The sequence below is a fragment of the Lissotriton vulgaris genome, chromosome 7, assembly GCF_964263255.1.
Source record: "Lissotriton vulgaris chromosome 7, aLisVul1.2, whole genome shotgun sequence".
In the NCBI taxonomy this organism is placed as follows: Eukaryota; Metazoa; Chordata; class Amphibia; order Caudata; family Salamandridae; genus Lissotriton; species Lissotriton vulgaris.
In genome coordinates, this window is record NC_141695.1 from 247,927,668 (window position 1) to 247,941,708 (window position 14,041).

General features: G+C 46.2%; 1 protein-coding gene across 1 annotated transcript in view; it reads left to right on the forward strand.

Moving 5' to 3' along the window:
* Nucleotides 1–14,041, forward strand: part of LOC147701306 (putative methyltransferase DDB_G0268948) — a 115,001-nt gene that overhangs the window by 22,278 nt on the left and 78,682 nt on the right. The window contains exons 2-3 of the mRNA XM_086928619.1: nucleotides 2,528–2,638; nucleotides 3,203–3,363. Coding sequence (XP_086784745.1) covers nucleotides 2,528–2,638; nucleotides 3,203–3,363 — 272 coding nt within the window. The remainder of the gene's footprint in view (nucleotides 1–2,527; nucleotides 2,639–3,202; nucleotides 3,364–14,041) is intronic.

The window sequence follows — 14,041 nt, forward strand, 5'->3', positions numbered from 1 at the left end:
TATCAACATATGCTGCTCTGGGCAGCTTAATTCTTGGCCGTTGGGTACAGTGGGATGCTGTAGGCAACCATAGTAAACGGGATTTTCCTCATCGGGATTTAGTTTGGACAATGAAGCCAGCAGCCATCCTTGATTTAGTTTGCACAGGGAGGCCAGCAGCCATCATTTGAATCTCCTGTCGACTTTCTGGGGCACGGACTTGCACTCTTCAACCCATCAAGAAGGTCATATACTTTGGGTTAGAATGGTAGTTTGATCCTTCGACTACAATGCATGGCAGTAACTGCCTTGGAACTGCCACATTATTAGCAGCTTTAATTGCAGAATGGTCGGAGGACTTGCTTGCGAGAAGAGGTTGGTGAGGTAGGTGATAAAGATAGGAACTATGTTGAAATGTAAAAAATCTAATATTTTGAGCCTAGCTCACGGTGACCAGCTCACTACTTCAATACGAGTTAACAGCAAAATACATTCTCCAGCTGCATATTTACATTTTAAGGGCCATATGTATCATCAACCTGATTTGCGATTCTAAAATTGTGTTTTTTTTTTTTTTTTTTGGAAATCTCTATTTCAGAATCGCAAATTGGGATGTATGTACAAATTTGCAATTGTTTTCCAAATTCTAAGTATTCCTTAATTGCGATTCGCAAATTGTGAATCGCAATTAAGGAATACTTTCCCATTCATTTCTATGGGCCAGGAGGCCCACAGGAATGAATGTGAAGTTATTCTTAATTTGCGATTCGCAATTTGAGAATAGCAAATTGAGAATAATTTCAAGGGTGCAGGGGTGTCCAAAGGACACCCTGTTGCTCCCGTGAAATAAGCATGGGTTCCCATGTGGCGCACATACATGCGCTAAGGGCATGTATGTGCGTCACATGGCACTTTGAAAAATGCAAACATTTGCATTTTTCAAGGAATTCGCAACTTACTACCAACTTGAAGTTGGTGGTAATTTGCGATTCCTTAAGGACAATTTGCTATTTTTTTTGCTTTATACATTGCATTTAAGGAATCGCAAAATGTGCGATTCCTTAAATGCAATTGCAAAATAAGGGATCGCACATTTTGCGATTTCTTATCCTAAAGCGGTCCCAGGACCGGAAACAACCGTCCTGGGACCGCTTTAGGAGTAGCACCCTTCATCAGCCAGATTAGCTTGAATCCCATGGCAAAATGAGCACTGAAGTCAAGCTATCCTGGCTGATGAGGGGCGAAACCCCGAAACCAGCCATAGGATGCTTGTTTCCAGTCCAGGTAGAACCTGTCCTGACAGTTCAGGCTGGACTGTTCCCATTGGGCACAGGGTCAAGACTGATTCGCATATGGCTGGGTTGAAACTGGAATGGCATGGGAGCAAAAATACAATTAAATTAGGCCCAGATCTCTGTACTGGGGTGAATGTACGACATTGTTCTGCATTGTATCCATCATTTGTTCTTTTTTGCATTTGTCACCCAAAGTGGGATGGGTATGCTCAGATGTGGGTCCCGGGCTCTCCATGCCACTGGAGTCAAGCTATCCTGGCTGTTGAGTGGTGAAACACTAAAAGGGGTCCTAGGATGCTTGTTTCCAGTCCAGGGAGGACCTGGCCTGGCAGTTTGGGCTGGACTGTTCCCATTGGGCGCAGGGTCAAGACTGATTTGCATATGTCTGGGTTCAAACTATAATGGAATGGGGAGCAAAGACAACAATGGATTTAGCCCCAGATTTCGGAACTGGGGTGAATGTATGACATTGTTCTGCATTCTGTTCATCAATTATTCTTGTTGCTTTTATGTACTAGGGCCTAATAGGCGAGGTCATGTCAATAATAGGAGCATCCTAACTCCTAGTGTACCCTAGTGTGTGAAGGTGGTTTCACTGTATTCTAGGTGTTTGCACCCCAACACTGGCCCAGGGCCTGGCTAGGCAAAGGCCAGGGACAATCAGTCAGTTACCACTAGTACCAGTCAGCAAAAAAAATGGCGGTGCCCAGTGCACAAGATATCTTTGCAACACCTGATGTCTGCTGGTCTTCCTTCTCATGGATTGCAGTGCATCCCTTAGACAGGGGGATGCTTCTTTGCCAAAAAAAACCCACAAATGAATGAGCAGTATACTAATTAATGTTTCCTCATGTAACGCAACTAGTTCTCGTGTAAAGCGCTCTGATACCTTCAGGTCAAGTTTGGGCTATATACATCCCCGTAAAAAACGAAACTGCTGCTCTTCTGCTCCAGTGGGGGTTTGTTAAATCAGCTTGATGATGTCACAAATGAGCGTGGCAAGGGGTTGGGGCTGAATCAGAAAAAAATCCACCTTGGCCCCTCCCTTTATCTCTCTGAAAGAAAACCCATGGTGCAAGCACCAGAGATTCCTATAAAGCCCTCCTGGGTGTCGGGCAATGGCCGATTGGCGCATCTAAGGGATTCATTGTTTGTGGCTCATTTTCCTCTTTGTCATTTTCTCAATTACGTCTCTAGTCCACTGGATAGGACTTATATTCTTATTGTTTATTCTTTTTTCTTTCCCACTCCAGATGGCATTCCGATTCTTTGAAACTAAGGAGCGTGTATCAATCTACCAGAAACACATGTTCCCTGCACCTAAGAAGGTACATGATGTGATCCTGTCCTACCTGGAAGAGAAGGTAAGAGGCAAATTAGAGCTGAGGATGAGGAGTAATATTAATAACATTTTTGAAAACGCAAAATAATTGCTTTTTTTACAGTATCATGTTTTCTAGTTGAAAGCTCAGTTCCAATGGCTCAAAAAACAACTAATGTAGTATAGCATTACTTGATGAAATTGTTTGGAATAAACTAAGTTGGGTTTGTTGATTAAAGATGTATTAGCCCCTTCCATGCTGGTGACGAACCCCAGCCGTCACGCTCTGCGGCGCTCGTGTGCTGATGACGGCTGGGGTTCGTCATGGCCCGCCCCTGTTCTTTTGTTTACCGCACAGCGGCGGAAACGGCCCAGCATCGAAGGGGTTAAAGAGTACTGAAGGAGTTGCTTGATTTTATAAAATACTTGTGTACACATTCTAGCAGTGAATATAAACATTTGAGGTTACATAGCGGAATTGAGATCGAACAAACGTTTGTTGTTACTGCCTGTCACCAGAAAACTGAGATACCTTGACACAGCAATATATATAATGTCCAGGGAAGCATTTTGTCTGATATTTCACCCCAGACTCTACCTTTTGCAGAAGGGAAGACCCTTTGAACTGGCAGTGGACGTCGGTTGTGGCAGTGGACAGGCCACAAATGTCTTAGCTGCTCATTTTCAGAAGGTGATTGGGATTGATATCAGCGAAGCTCAGATAGAGGAGGCCAAGCGTGTTGGTTCACCTTCCAATGTGTCCTATCTGTAAGTTAAGATATATACCTGCAAGAGTCTAAATTCTATGTGAAGCACACCTTTTTATCCATGCTGCACCCTTATGAAATTTAGTCAGACCACCTAAAATGCAAACATCGAGTGACACCTCTAGAGGTGGAATTGTACATGTCATCAAAATATATTTCTTACAAAATGATCAGAACTATAAATATTCCCATTAACATAATTTGCTATAATCGGTAGAACATTGGGGAAGACATTTCTATGATTCTGGCTGAGGGCAAAGGAATCCTCAATATATGTCATGGTCAGTGGTGACTGGAGATCCTTCAAACTGCTGTGACATTAATATCTAGTTTTAGCTTGTGAGCTTTGAAATTGGTGCACCATAAATACCTACCCTGGACTGCACTGAGCAGGCTAGCAAGGTGAGTAAAGACAGTGTTGGCAGCTACTCTCTGCTTCAAGAAATGATTTTTAAAATGGAGACAAATGGTGCAATATAGGACACAATGTTGTATAATCTGTCTAAAAGGTCGGAGGTTTTGAAGTCCTCTTCGAGGGGCGATTCACTTGTTGCATTAATCTTCAATACCGTCATCAAAATGGGTAATTGTGTCAGTAATTGTTTCCTACAGGCTGACATAGTTATTATAGGCAGATCAAATACCTGAGTTTGCAGTTTCACATGGCCTATCACATATAAAAAATAACAATAAAACAATATGCATATATGTGTTGCCTTCCACATAGTGCAAACCTAGCTAAAGATGCCATGGGGCACTGTACATCAATTAATCAATCAATCAAAAACATTTATATAGCGCACTACTCACCCGGAGGGTCTCAAGGCGCTTGGGGGGGGGAGTCCGCTACTGCTCGAACAGCCAGGTCTTGAGCTGCTTCCTGAAGGCGAGGTGGTCTTGGGTCAGGCGGAGGTGGGTCGGGAGGAAGTTCCAAGTCTTGGCGGCCAGGTAGGAGAATGACCTTCCTCCTGTTGTGGCTCTTCGGATGGGGGGACGGCGGCGAGGGCGTGGCTGGTCGATTGAAGGTGGCGTGTGGGAGCGTAGAAGTTGAGGTGGCTGTTGAGGTAGCTCGGGCCTTGGTTGTGCAGGGCTTTGTGTGCGTGGGTGAGGAGGCGGAAGGTGATCCTCTTGTTGACCGGGAGCCAGTGCAGGTCTCTCAGGTGTCCGGAGATGTGGCTGTGTCTGAGGATGTCGAGGATGAGTCTCGCTGAGGCGTTCTGGATTCTCTGGAGTCTCTTCTGGAGCTTGGCGGTGGTTCCAGCGTAGAGGGCGTTGCCGTAGTCCAGACGGCTGGTGACGAGGGCCTGGGTGACCGTCTTCCTGGTCTCGGTGGGGATCCACCGGAAGATCTTGCGTAGCATGCGCAGGACGTTGAAACAAGACGAGGAGACGGCGTTGACTTGTCTGGTCATGGAGAGGGATGAGTCCAGGATGAAGCCCAGGTTGCGTGCGTGGTCAGTCGGTTTGGGTGCGGAGCCCAGGGCGGGTGGCCACCAGGAGTCGTCCCAGGCGGAGGACGAGGAGCCCAGGATGAGAACTTCCGTCTTGTCCGAGTTCAGTTTCAGGCGGCTGGTCAGCATCCATTCGGCTATGTGTTTCATCCCTTCGTGTAGGTTGGCTCTGGCGGCGGCGGGGTGGTTGGTCAGGGAGAGGATCAGCTGTGTGTCGTCGGCGTAGGAGATGATGTTGAGGTTGTTTTGGCGTGCGATGGCCGCAAGGGGGCTCATGTAGACATTGAAGAGGGTGGGGCTGAGCAAGGAGCCCTGAGGGACGCCGCAGATGACTTTGGTGGCCTCTGACCTGAACGGGGGTAGGCGGACTCTCTGTGTTCTTCCAGCGAGGAAGGAGATGATCCATTCCAGTGCCTTCTCCTGGATTCCTGCGTTCCTGAGGCGTTGCACTAGGGTGCGGTTGCAGACAGTGTCGAATGCCGCGGAGAGGTGTAGGAGGATGAGGGCCGCTGTTTCTCCGTTGTCAAGCAGGGCTCGGATGTCATCGGTGGCGGCGATGAGGGCGGTCTCGGTGCTTTGGTTGGCCCTGAAGCCTGACTGTGAGGGGTCGAGGGATACGTTCGTCTTGAGGAAGGCGGCCAGCTGCTTGTTGACTGTCTTCTCGATGACTTTGGCTGGAAACGGGAGGAGCGAGATGGGGCGGTAGTTCTTGAGTTCGGTGGGGTCTGCTGTTGGTTTCTTTAGTAGAGCGCTGAGTTCGGCGTGCTTCCAGCTCTCAGGGAAGGTGGCGGTGTCGAAGGAGGTGTTGATGATGTCCCGCAGGTGGGGTGCGATGACGGCGTCGGCCTTTTTGAAGACGTGGTGAGGGCAGGGGTTGGTTGGAGATCCGGAGTGGATGGAGTTCTTTGTGCGGATGGTGTCTTCTGTGTTGATTGGGGTCCAGGCGCTGAGGGTGGTGGTGGGGGGCATTGGTGCGGTCGTGGGGAGCGTTGGTTGTGTGCTGAAGCTGTTGTGTATGTCAGCGATCTTGTTGTGGAAGTAGGAGGCGAGGGAGTTGCAGAGGTCTTGTGATGGGGTGATGTCGTTGATTCCGGCGTTGGGGTTGGAGAGCTCTTTCACGATGTTGAAGAGTTCCTTGCTATTGTGTGCGTTGTTGTCCAGCCGCTCCTTGAATGCTGTTTTCTTGGTGGCGCGGATCAGTTGATGGTGCTTTCGGGTGGCGAGCTTGAGGGTGGTCATGTTGTCCAGTGTTGGGTATTTTCTCCAGGCTCTCTCGAGGGCTCTGCAGTTCTTCTTGGAGCTCTTGAGTTCTTCGGTGAACAATTGGACCTTCTTGCTGCCGGGTCTGCTGGACAGGGTCCTCAGTGGGGCGAGGTCGTTTGCGCAGTTGCTGATCCACTTCGTGAGGTTGTCGGCGGCCTGGCTGGGGTTCGCTGAGCTGGCGGGAGGGTGCTGGTTCAGGGCTGCGGTGAGCTGGTCGGCTGTGATCTTGTTCCAGCTTCTACGTGCAGCCTGTTGCTGGTGGTGGTGGATCGTGGTCCGTCTGAAGCTGAAGTGGACGCAGCTGTCATCTGTCCAGTGGAGTCCGGTGGCGTGGCTGAAGACTATGTCCTTGCTGGATGAGAAGACAGCGTCGAGTGTGTGTCCGGCGAGGTGGGTGGGGGTGGTCACCAGCTGCTTGAATCCGAGGTTGGCGAGGTTGTCAAGCAGGGTGGTGGTGTTGCGGTCGTTGTTGTTCTCCAGGTGGAAGTTGAGGTCCCCGAGGAGGATGTAGTCGGCGGAGGGGAGGGCGTGCGGGCTGATGAAGTCGGCAATGTCTTCGCTGAAATGTGTGCGGGGTCCCGGGGGTCGGTAGATCAGGGTGCCTTTGAGGGTGGTCTTGGGGTAGGTGTGGATCTGGAAGTGCAGGTGTTCGGCGGTTGTCAGGGTGTCGTCGGTGTTGGTCGTGATGCGGACGGTGTTCCTGTGGATGATGGCGATGCCTCCTCCAGTCTGGTTGACGCGGTCCCTCCGGGTGATCTCGTATCCGTTCGGGATGGCGATGGCGATGTCGGGCGCTGAGGAGGCGTTCATCCAGGTTTCCGTGAGGAAGGCGACGTCTGGAGATGTGGTGTCGAGGAGGTTCCAGAGTTCCACGGCGTGTCTGTGGACGGAGCGGGTGTTGAGCAGGATGCACTTGAGGTGGTTGCTGCTGGTATTCGGCTTGGCGGGTGTGGGTGCAGGGCAGGTCCGGATGCAGGAGAACTTGCAGGCGTGGCAGCTGAAGGGTCCGTGGGTGCGTCTCGGAGTGGCTCGGTTGCATCCCGGGATTCGGCCGGTGTTGAGTGCGTTGAGGGTGGCGGCGGCGTACGTCCGGCGGGTGGGCGGGGGTCTGCGGGGGCCAGGGGTCCTGGCGCTGGGCGCGGTCCAGGCGCGGACGGGCGCAGACGGGCTCACCTTTGGCGCACCTTCGGCGCTCAGTCGGTGCTCCCGCTGCGCGCGTCCGCTGCGCGGTCGCTCTGGGGACGTCATAAGAAGGGAGCCGGGAGGGAGGGTCTGCGGGGGGGGGCGGGAGCGGGAGCCAATCGGCTGGCGGGGGGCGGGCCTCGGGCTGGGGCAGCGGGAAAATCTGGCGCGGTCCTCGGGTGGCGGGAGGCAGGGGGCTCGGCGGCCCTCGGTGGCTGGGGTGGCGGGAGGCAGGGGGCTCGGCGGCCCTCGGTGACCAGGCCGGGAGGCGCAGTGGTTACATGGGCGCAGTGGTTACATGGGGGGAGGGAAAGGAGCCAATCTACAAGAATGTGCGCATCAAGTAAGTATTACACAAATACATTTCACACATTTAGACACAGGTAGGTTACATTGTTTGTCTAGAATCACAGAATGTTGACCTTCAACTTGTTGGCCCTGGTTCTAAATAAATAGCTGTGGTTACTATGTCATGTGCTCCATTTAACATCTTTCATTACTTCTACATTTCCCTTCCTTTCATTTCTCCATCTTCAACTTTTGAGTAATTTGTCAGTCATGTAACTGCAAATGTACCTGTAAGGTATAGCAGACGAGCAAGATAGTAGACTTTTACCATTCATGCTACAGAAACCTTCTCGGTATGCACAGTTATTAAACTTACCACACAGTATACATGGCTTTGGGTTTTTACAAGCGTAGGCAACAGATAGCTTGAGTGAACATGGCATATAGCATTTATATTAATATAGATGATAAAATGCATCCATATAAGATACACATTACAGAAAACATCACAACAGTCAGTGCACTCTGGCTCCGGTAAAACAATATCAGCAATACATTTATCTAATTCAGTTCCAATTAGCTCTCAAATTTGAGTTTAATCTAGAAGTTAGAAATGCCATTACAATACCCTCGACTGTCTTAATGGCAGGAAAACAAAATCTATTTCTAGCTTATTCAAGCATTTCTTTTTTAGATAACTAAACATCACTTATTCATTAACTTTAAGTATACAGTGTAGCCCACCAATCTTATGCCAGGGGTGGCCAATGTTAAACCACTAAGTAAAAAATGACTAATGTCAAGAATTACTAAAATATGTTGGTGGTTTGCACAATTGCACCAGGCCCACCTACAATGAATGACTTCGTTAAGGCAGGCTGCCCACAATATGCTAAAGATTACTGATAACTGTACACCAAAGCCAATAATCTGCCATGGTGACCACCATCATGCTAAGAATAAAGGCTTTGGACCAATAATTGTCATTATAGACTGTGGACCATGATTATGCCAGTGGTGGGCAACATCCTTCCGAGGATACCCACAACACGCCACAAATGAATTTAAGGGTGCAGTAGCCAGACCTATTCAAACAAATCAGGAAAAATAAATGAAAAATATTTCACATTCAATTTTCTGTGTTTTCAAAATGCAATTTTTTAGTATTACAAAGTAAGATGTACATTTCTGTTAAGGAATTTGTGCCCACATGCATCAAGCATTTTTGGAGTCGCAAACGGTGCGATTCCTTAAAATCAGCCGTTTGCGACTCCAAAAATGCTTTTTCAGATGCATCATTATTTTGTATTGAAAATCGCTAATTTTGCGACTTTCCAGAATGCGATTGCATTTAAGGAATCGCAAATTTGCGATTCCTTAAATGCAATGCATCATTCTGAAATCAAATTGCGAAAACAAAGTTTGGAAGTGCAAATTACCACGAGGTTGAACCTCGTGGTAATTTGCGAAAAATGTTTAAAATGTTCTTAATTTCATTTTAAACATTGTCATGTTACAGACACACATGTCCTTAGGACATGTGTGTGTGAAACATCCATTTAAAAATACATTTCAGGTGTGCATCAACATTTGCGAATTCAAAATTGCGAATTCGCAATTTCCATTGATTCCTATGGGCCTTTTGGCCCATAGGAATCAATGGGAATAGCGAATTCGCAATTTTGAATTCGCATAATATTTGCGATTCGGTAAAAATTGCGATTTTTACCGAATCGGAAATATTTAGCATTTTCAATGGTGCATCCCATTTTGCAAATCCATATTTGCGATTCGGTAAAAATCGCAAATTTGGAAACGCAAAACGGGAGTTTGATGCATGTGGGTGTTGGTATACAAGGTCAAATTGTTTGACACTAGGAAAACAATATCAAGCAGAGCTCTATAATAAAACAGCATTCTATCTATATTTGTTGTGATGGTCTATACTTGAACCATGTATATTTTTTGCTAGTAAACCAATAACCTTTAACATTTTTCTGACATGTTGATTATCATTTCCATTGTGAGGCCAAGGACTTGAAGATATGTATGTACATTTGAATGAAGTGGGTAGATAGTAATTTGTTGCTGCTGCAACATGTTACAGTTGTCACGTTGAGTTTAACAATATGCACAGAGGTGGTTCCTGTGCTCATTGTACCACTGGAACCAGAATGTATCAGACTAATGTGCCCTAATCCGTGCAAAACCGGTCTTGGATTGCTTTTGTTCTGGTTCAGGGAGGACCTGACCTTGCAGTTTGGGCTGGACTGTTCTTAATGGAGCAGAGTCATTCTGATTAGCTTATGGTTGTGTCCAAATTCGATGGCACAGTGGGCAAAAAACAATGGACTGCAGTGCAGCCACCTTGTTGTTGCTTCATTTGACACTCTAAGTGTGACAGGTAGGCCCAGACATGGGTCCCGTGCTCATTGTGCCACTGGAACCAAGCCATACTCAACCAATGAGACCTTATCAGGACAGAGCATGTCTTTTGTTGTTTGTTCCCCAGTTAAAGGAGGACACGGCCTGGCAGTTCTGGCTAGACTGTTCCTATTGGAGCATAGTCAAGGCTGATTTCCATATGGCTGCGTCCAAATTGACGTGGCATGGTGGGCGAATGGGCTGTGCCCTGAGCAAACAGAAATAAATGTCATCATTGACCCCAAAGAGGGTAGATGGTGTTATGTTCTTATTCCGATGGTCTTTAATCCATTGAACCATTTGAGGACGCTTTCTGTTGATAAAGCCAATGAATGCCCCACCAACAGAAACTTTGGAGTCCGCCCATCTGAAAATAACTCCGGAGAATTAAGGGTTTAGTAAACAGGGTAATCCTTCACGTTTGTGGCAGCGTACCATGTCCACCACTCTCTAAGTCAAGCCCTAAGTCCAAAATCTTTCTTTTTATTTGTAAAGGAGATTTAATGGCTTGATTTAAGTTGAAGCACTTTAGTAATTTTGGGGGAAATTGTTCTAATTCAACTTAAGATCCTCAAAGCATAGGTTATTGATGTTTGACAGTTGTTGATCTGTTAATTATTCGGTGATCTCTTCAATGATTCTGTGATTTAGGCAGATGATATACACCATGCACATAGCAGGCGATGGAATCATTTGCAGATCTTTGGAAGACTTTTAGAATTTCAAAATAAATGAACTTTCGGGGTTTGTTATTACATTGCATGCTTTTCCTATAAATCAGAGCCACCACAACCCCTGTGTAGTTTCCCCTATTGGCTGCAAAATTGTCATTGTCTGAAGAAACGTATGTCCCTATTTAATGTTTGAGGGACCGGATACTACATCAACATTTGGGGAATAGTCATCCACTATAACACAAGTGCCATTGGCTATTGTGCACTTATAATACGGAGTACGTGACCCTGACACATTTGCGGCAGAGCTTTACATCCACAAAACTCTAATAAGGCCCTCCCATGTCAATGATGATTTGTTACTTATAGTACGGTCAAGTTCCAGTAATAAAGATCACATTTAAATTCATGTCTGTGATGGTGTCAGCATATAGTCATGGTGAATGTTGGCTGATCTTCCGTAGTGCAACCCTGGCTCTAGATAAATAAAGGGGTATCACCAGATGTACTCACAGTTATGTAACATTTTAGAACATCTTATAACTCAACCTCAGTTGGGGGTGCTACTTCCCTTGCATTCGTTTCCACTTTCTGAAATGGAATTTTATATTGTTTTTTAAATATTACATTTTTAAACATAGTTTGTAATTTGTCTTTTGATGTATTTGTATGTCTTTTGTACTGCTTCTGTTTAACATAAGACTCCAAGATGTTCAGAATAAAAAAAACTGGGTTGTTTTGAGGTTAAACAGTACATTTGAATTTCTTCCAAAAACCATGAAATCTTTCAATGTATTAAGTTTGGAGTGGAAATAGTAATTGTAACCTCGCCACAAAAGTTCAACACTTTCCCCAATATTGTTTAGTTAGCTATAGGAATAGGACATCTCTCCCTCCCCACCAAAGTCCACCAGTTTCCCCAACATGGTTAAGTTTGAATCGGAAAGACAACAATTTATCCCCCTAAAAATCCAACATGTTTCCCAAAGGGGTAAGGTTTGGATTGGGAGAAGTAAATCTTATAATCGCACAAAGGTATTGGGGACCGGGAGCGAAGTTAGAAAGGAAGGAGGTCCAGTACCCGTGCTCCTACAAGTTAAGGTTTATACACTGGGGGGTAAAAGTTCCTCAGAACTCAGACAGTTACCAAATTATGATACTTAAGATTCACAACAGGTTGGATCTACATAAGAGATGAGGGGAATTTCTCCTTTTGAATATATTGCCCTCACACACCCTTGCAAGAGTCATGCTTCAGCATCGGGTGTTGCTTCTCATGGGGGTGGCGATGCAGTCCCTCATGGGCCTCGCAAAAGGGCTCTTTGGCAGAGATCTTTTAAGGATACGCCGCATTTGAGCATGTGGGTATGTGGGCATCTTAAAAAAGTGAGTGAGTGTTAAAATTACCGAATGGTACCCAGAACCTGTGTTTATTCAGGGATTCATATGGGAAATTAAAAGGGTCTGGATCCTGGAGCTCCTCTTTAGAACAAATATAGAGGGCAGATGTGTGACTAACCGCTGCTCTCAGGATGTGTGCTATAGTGAAAAAGTCCTACATAAAATAAGGTCAACATGTGTCGTGCTCTCAAGTGGTCCCTAAAGAATCCCGTGGCGCTTCGTCAGGACCGGAGTGTGAAGTGAAAAACAAACAACATGAAATAGGTTCCAGCAAATGAGCCTGTGGACCTGTGATACCTTATTCTTAAGGCGTATTAGCGTCCTTTCGCTGATAGGGACTCTTACTGTAGGTTCCCATCCCCAACCTGGTGAGACAAAAAATGAAATATAGAGGAAGAAAAACATACGCACATAAAAGTTATGTTAGCATGTAGGGCAAACTTAGTTACAATGGTGTATTATATAGTTGTAAAGAAAAGGTTTACCCTTCTACCAAAGAAGACTACGTATTCCAGAATTACGACACCTCCACCGACGAAGGGAGCAGCAACCAATCGAGCAGATCGGGTTCCTTCGGCAGTGACTCAAGCCATGAAGAGAGAAGCTACACACTGCGCGCCAGGGGAACACAGTGACAACATTTCGGCCCCCTCTGTTCCAGAATTTCCCACAGCAACGCTTCCCACCCCAGGTATATCCAGGACCTCCATCCATGTGGAACATACCACTGGGACATCATCTACAACCACCACAATTCCACCAATTCCCGAACCCCCCTTTTAACAGAGGGAGGGACAAAGGAAGAGGCAGAAGAAGAGGAGGATCCAAGACGGTCCAGTGGCAAGACCAGGAACCGATGAAACAATGAATTTAAACCCTCCAAAGTCCAGCACTTTCCCCAATGAGGGTAAGTTTGTTGTTTAATTAATAACTGGAAGTCCTCCAAAGTCTAAAACATTCTGAAATATGGTTAAGTCTGAAGTTCAAATAGTACATTCAACCCCCACCAAAAGTATAACATTTAACCTATTGTGGTTAAGTTTAGAGTGGCAACTGTAAATTCGACACCCCCAACCCTCAAAGTAAACACTTTCACCAATGTAGTTAGGTTTAGAGTGTGAATAGTAAATCTAAGCCCACCCCCCCAAGTGTTCAATATTCTACAATGAGGTTACATTTGGAATTAAAAAAAGTGAATCTTGACCCCTGCCCCAAAGCCAGACACTTTCTTCAATGTGGCTATATTTGGAGTAGGAATAGTATATTTAATCCTCCCAAAGTCTAACACTTGCCCCAATGTGGTTACATTTGGAGTGGGTATAGTAAATTTAACCAATACAAAGTCCAACACTTTGTGCAGTGTGGCTATGGGTGGTTTATGGATAGTAAATTTAACCTCACACACATAACTCAATGCAGTTATGTTTGGAGTGGTTGGTAATGAGTCTACAATAGAGGTATAATAATAATAATAACACCATTTATATAGCGCCTGGTTACACTAGGAAAAGTGTGTCCCCGCACTTCAAAACTGTTCACCTGCACTAAAACCCCATAAACAAAAAACTGCTAAGGGAGAGGACAAGAATGTCAAGATTTGGGAAAGAGGAACATTGTCAAACTTGATGATGATGGGAGATGTTCACAAGAGACATTTTGTTCGAGCTGTCATGGTGACCGGAAGTCCAGACCAGTGTTGCTGTCTTGCTGTGTGTGAGATTCTGTACGGAGACCATCTACCGACGGAGTGGTTTGAGCCTATCCTCAGCTTCAGGATCTCATTGCTTCTGGCTCAAGTATGCAGCTCTCTCTTCAAAAATACCAAGGAGTGATCTAATGTTTCAAATTTGACTGGCGGTTGAAATGCTGGAGTGAAGCGGAAGCTGAGGTGTGTGTTGCAGGATGAGAGCCCAGCATGGCTCGGAGACTGTTCTGTCCCCTATTCACTTCCAGACTTTGTGTTTGAACTGCTTGGCTGGCTGTGGGTCATACAACT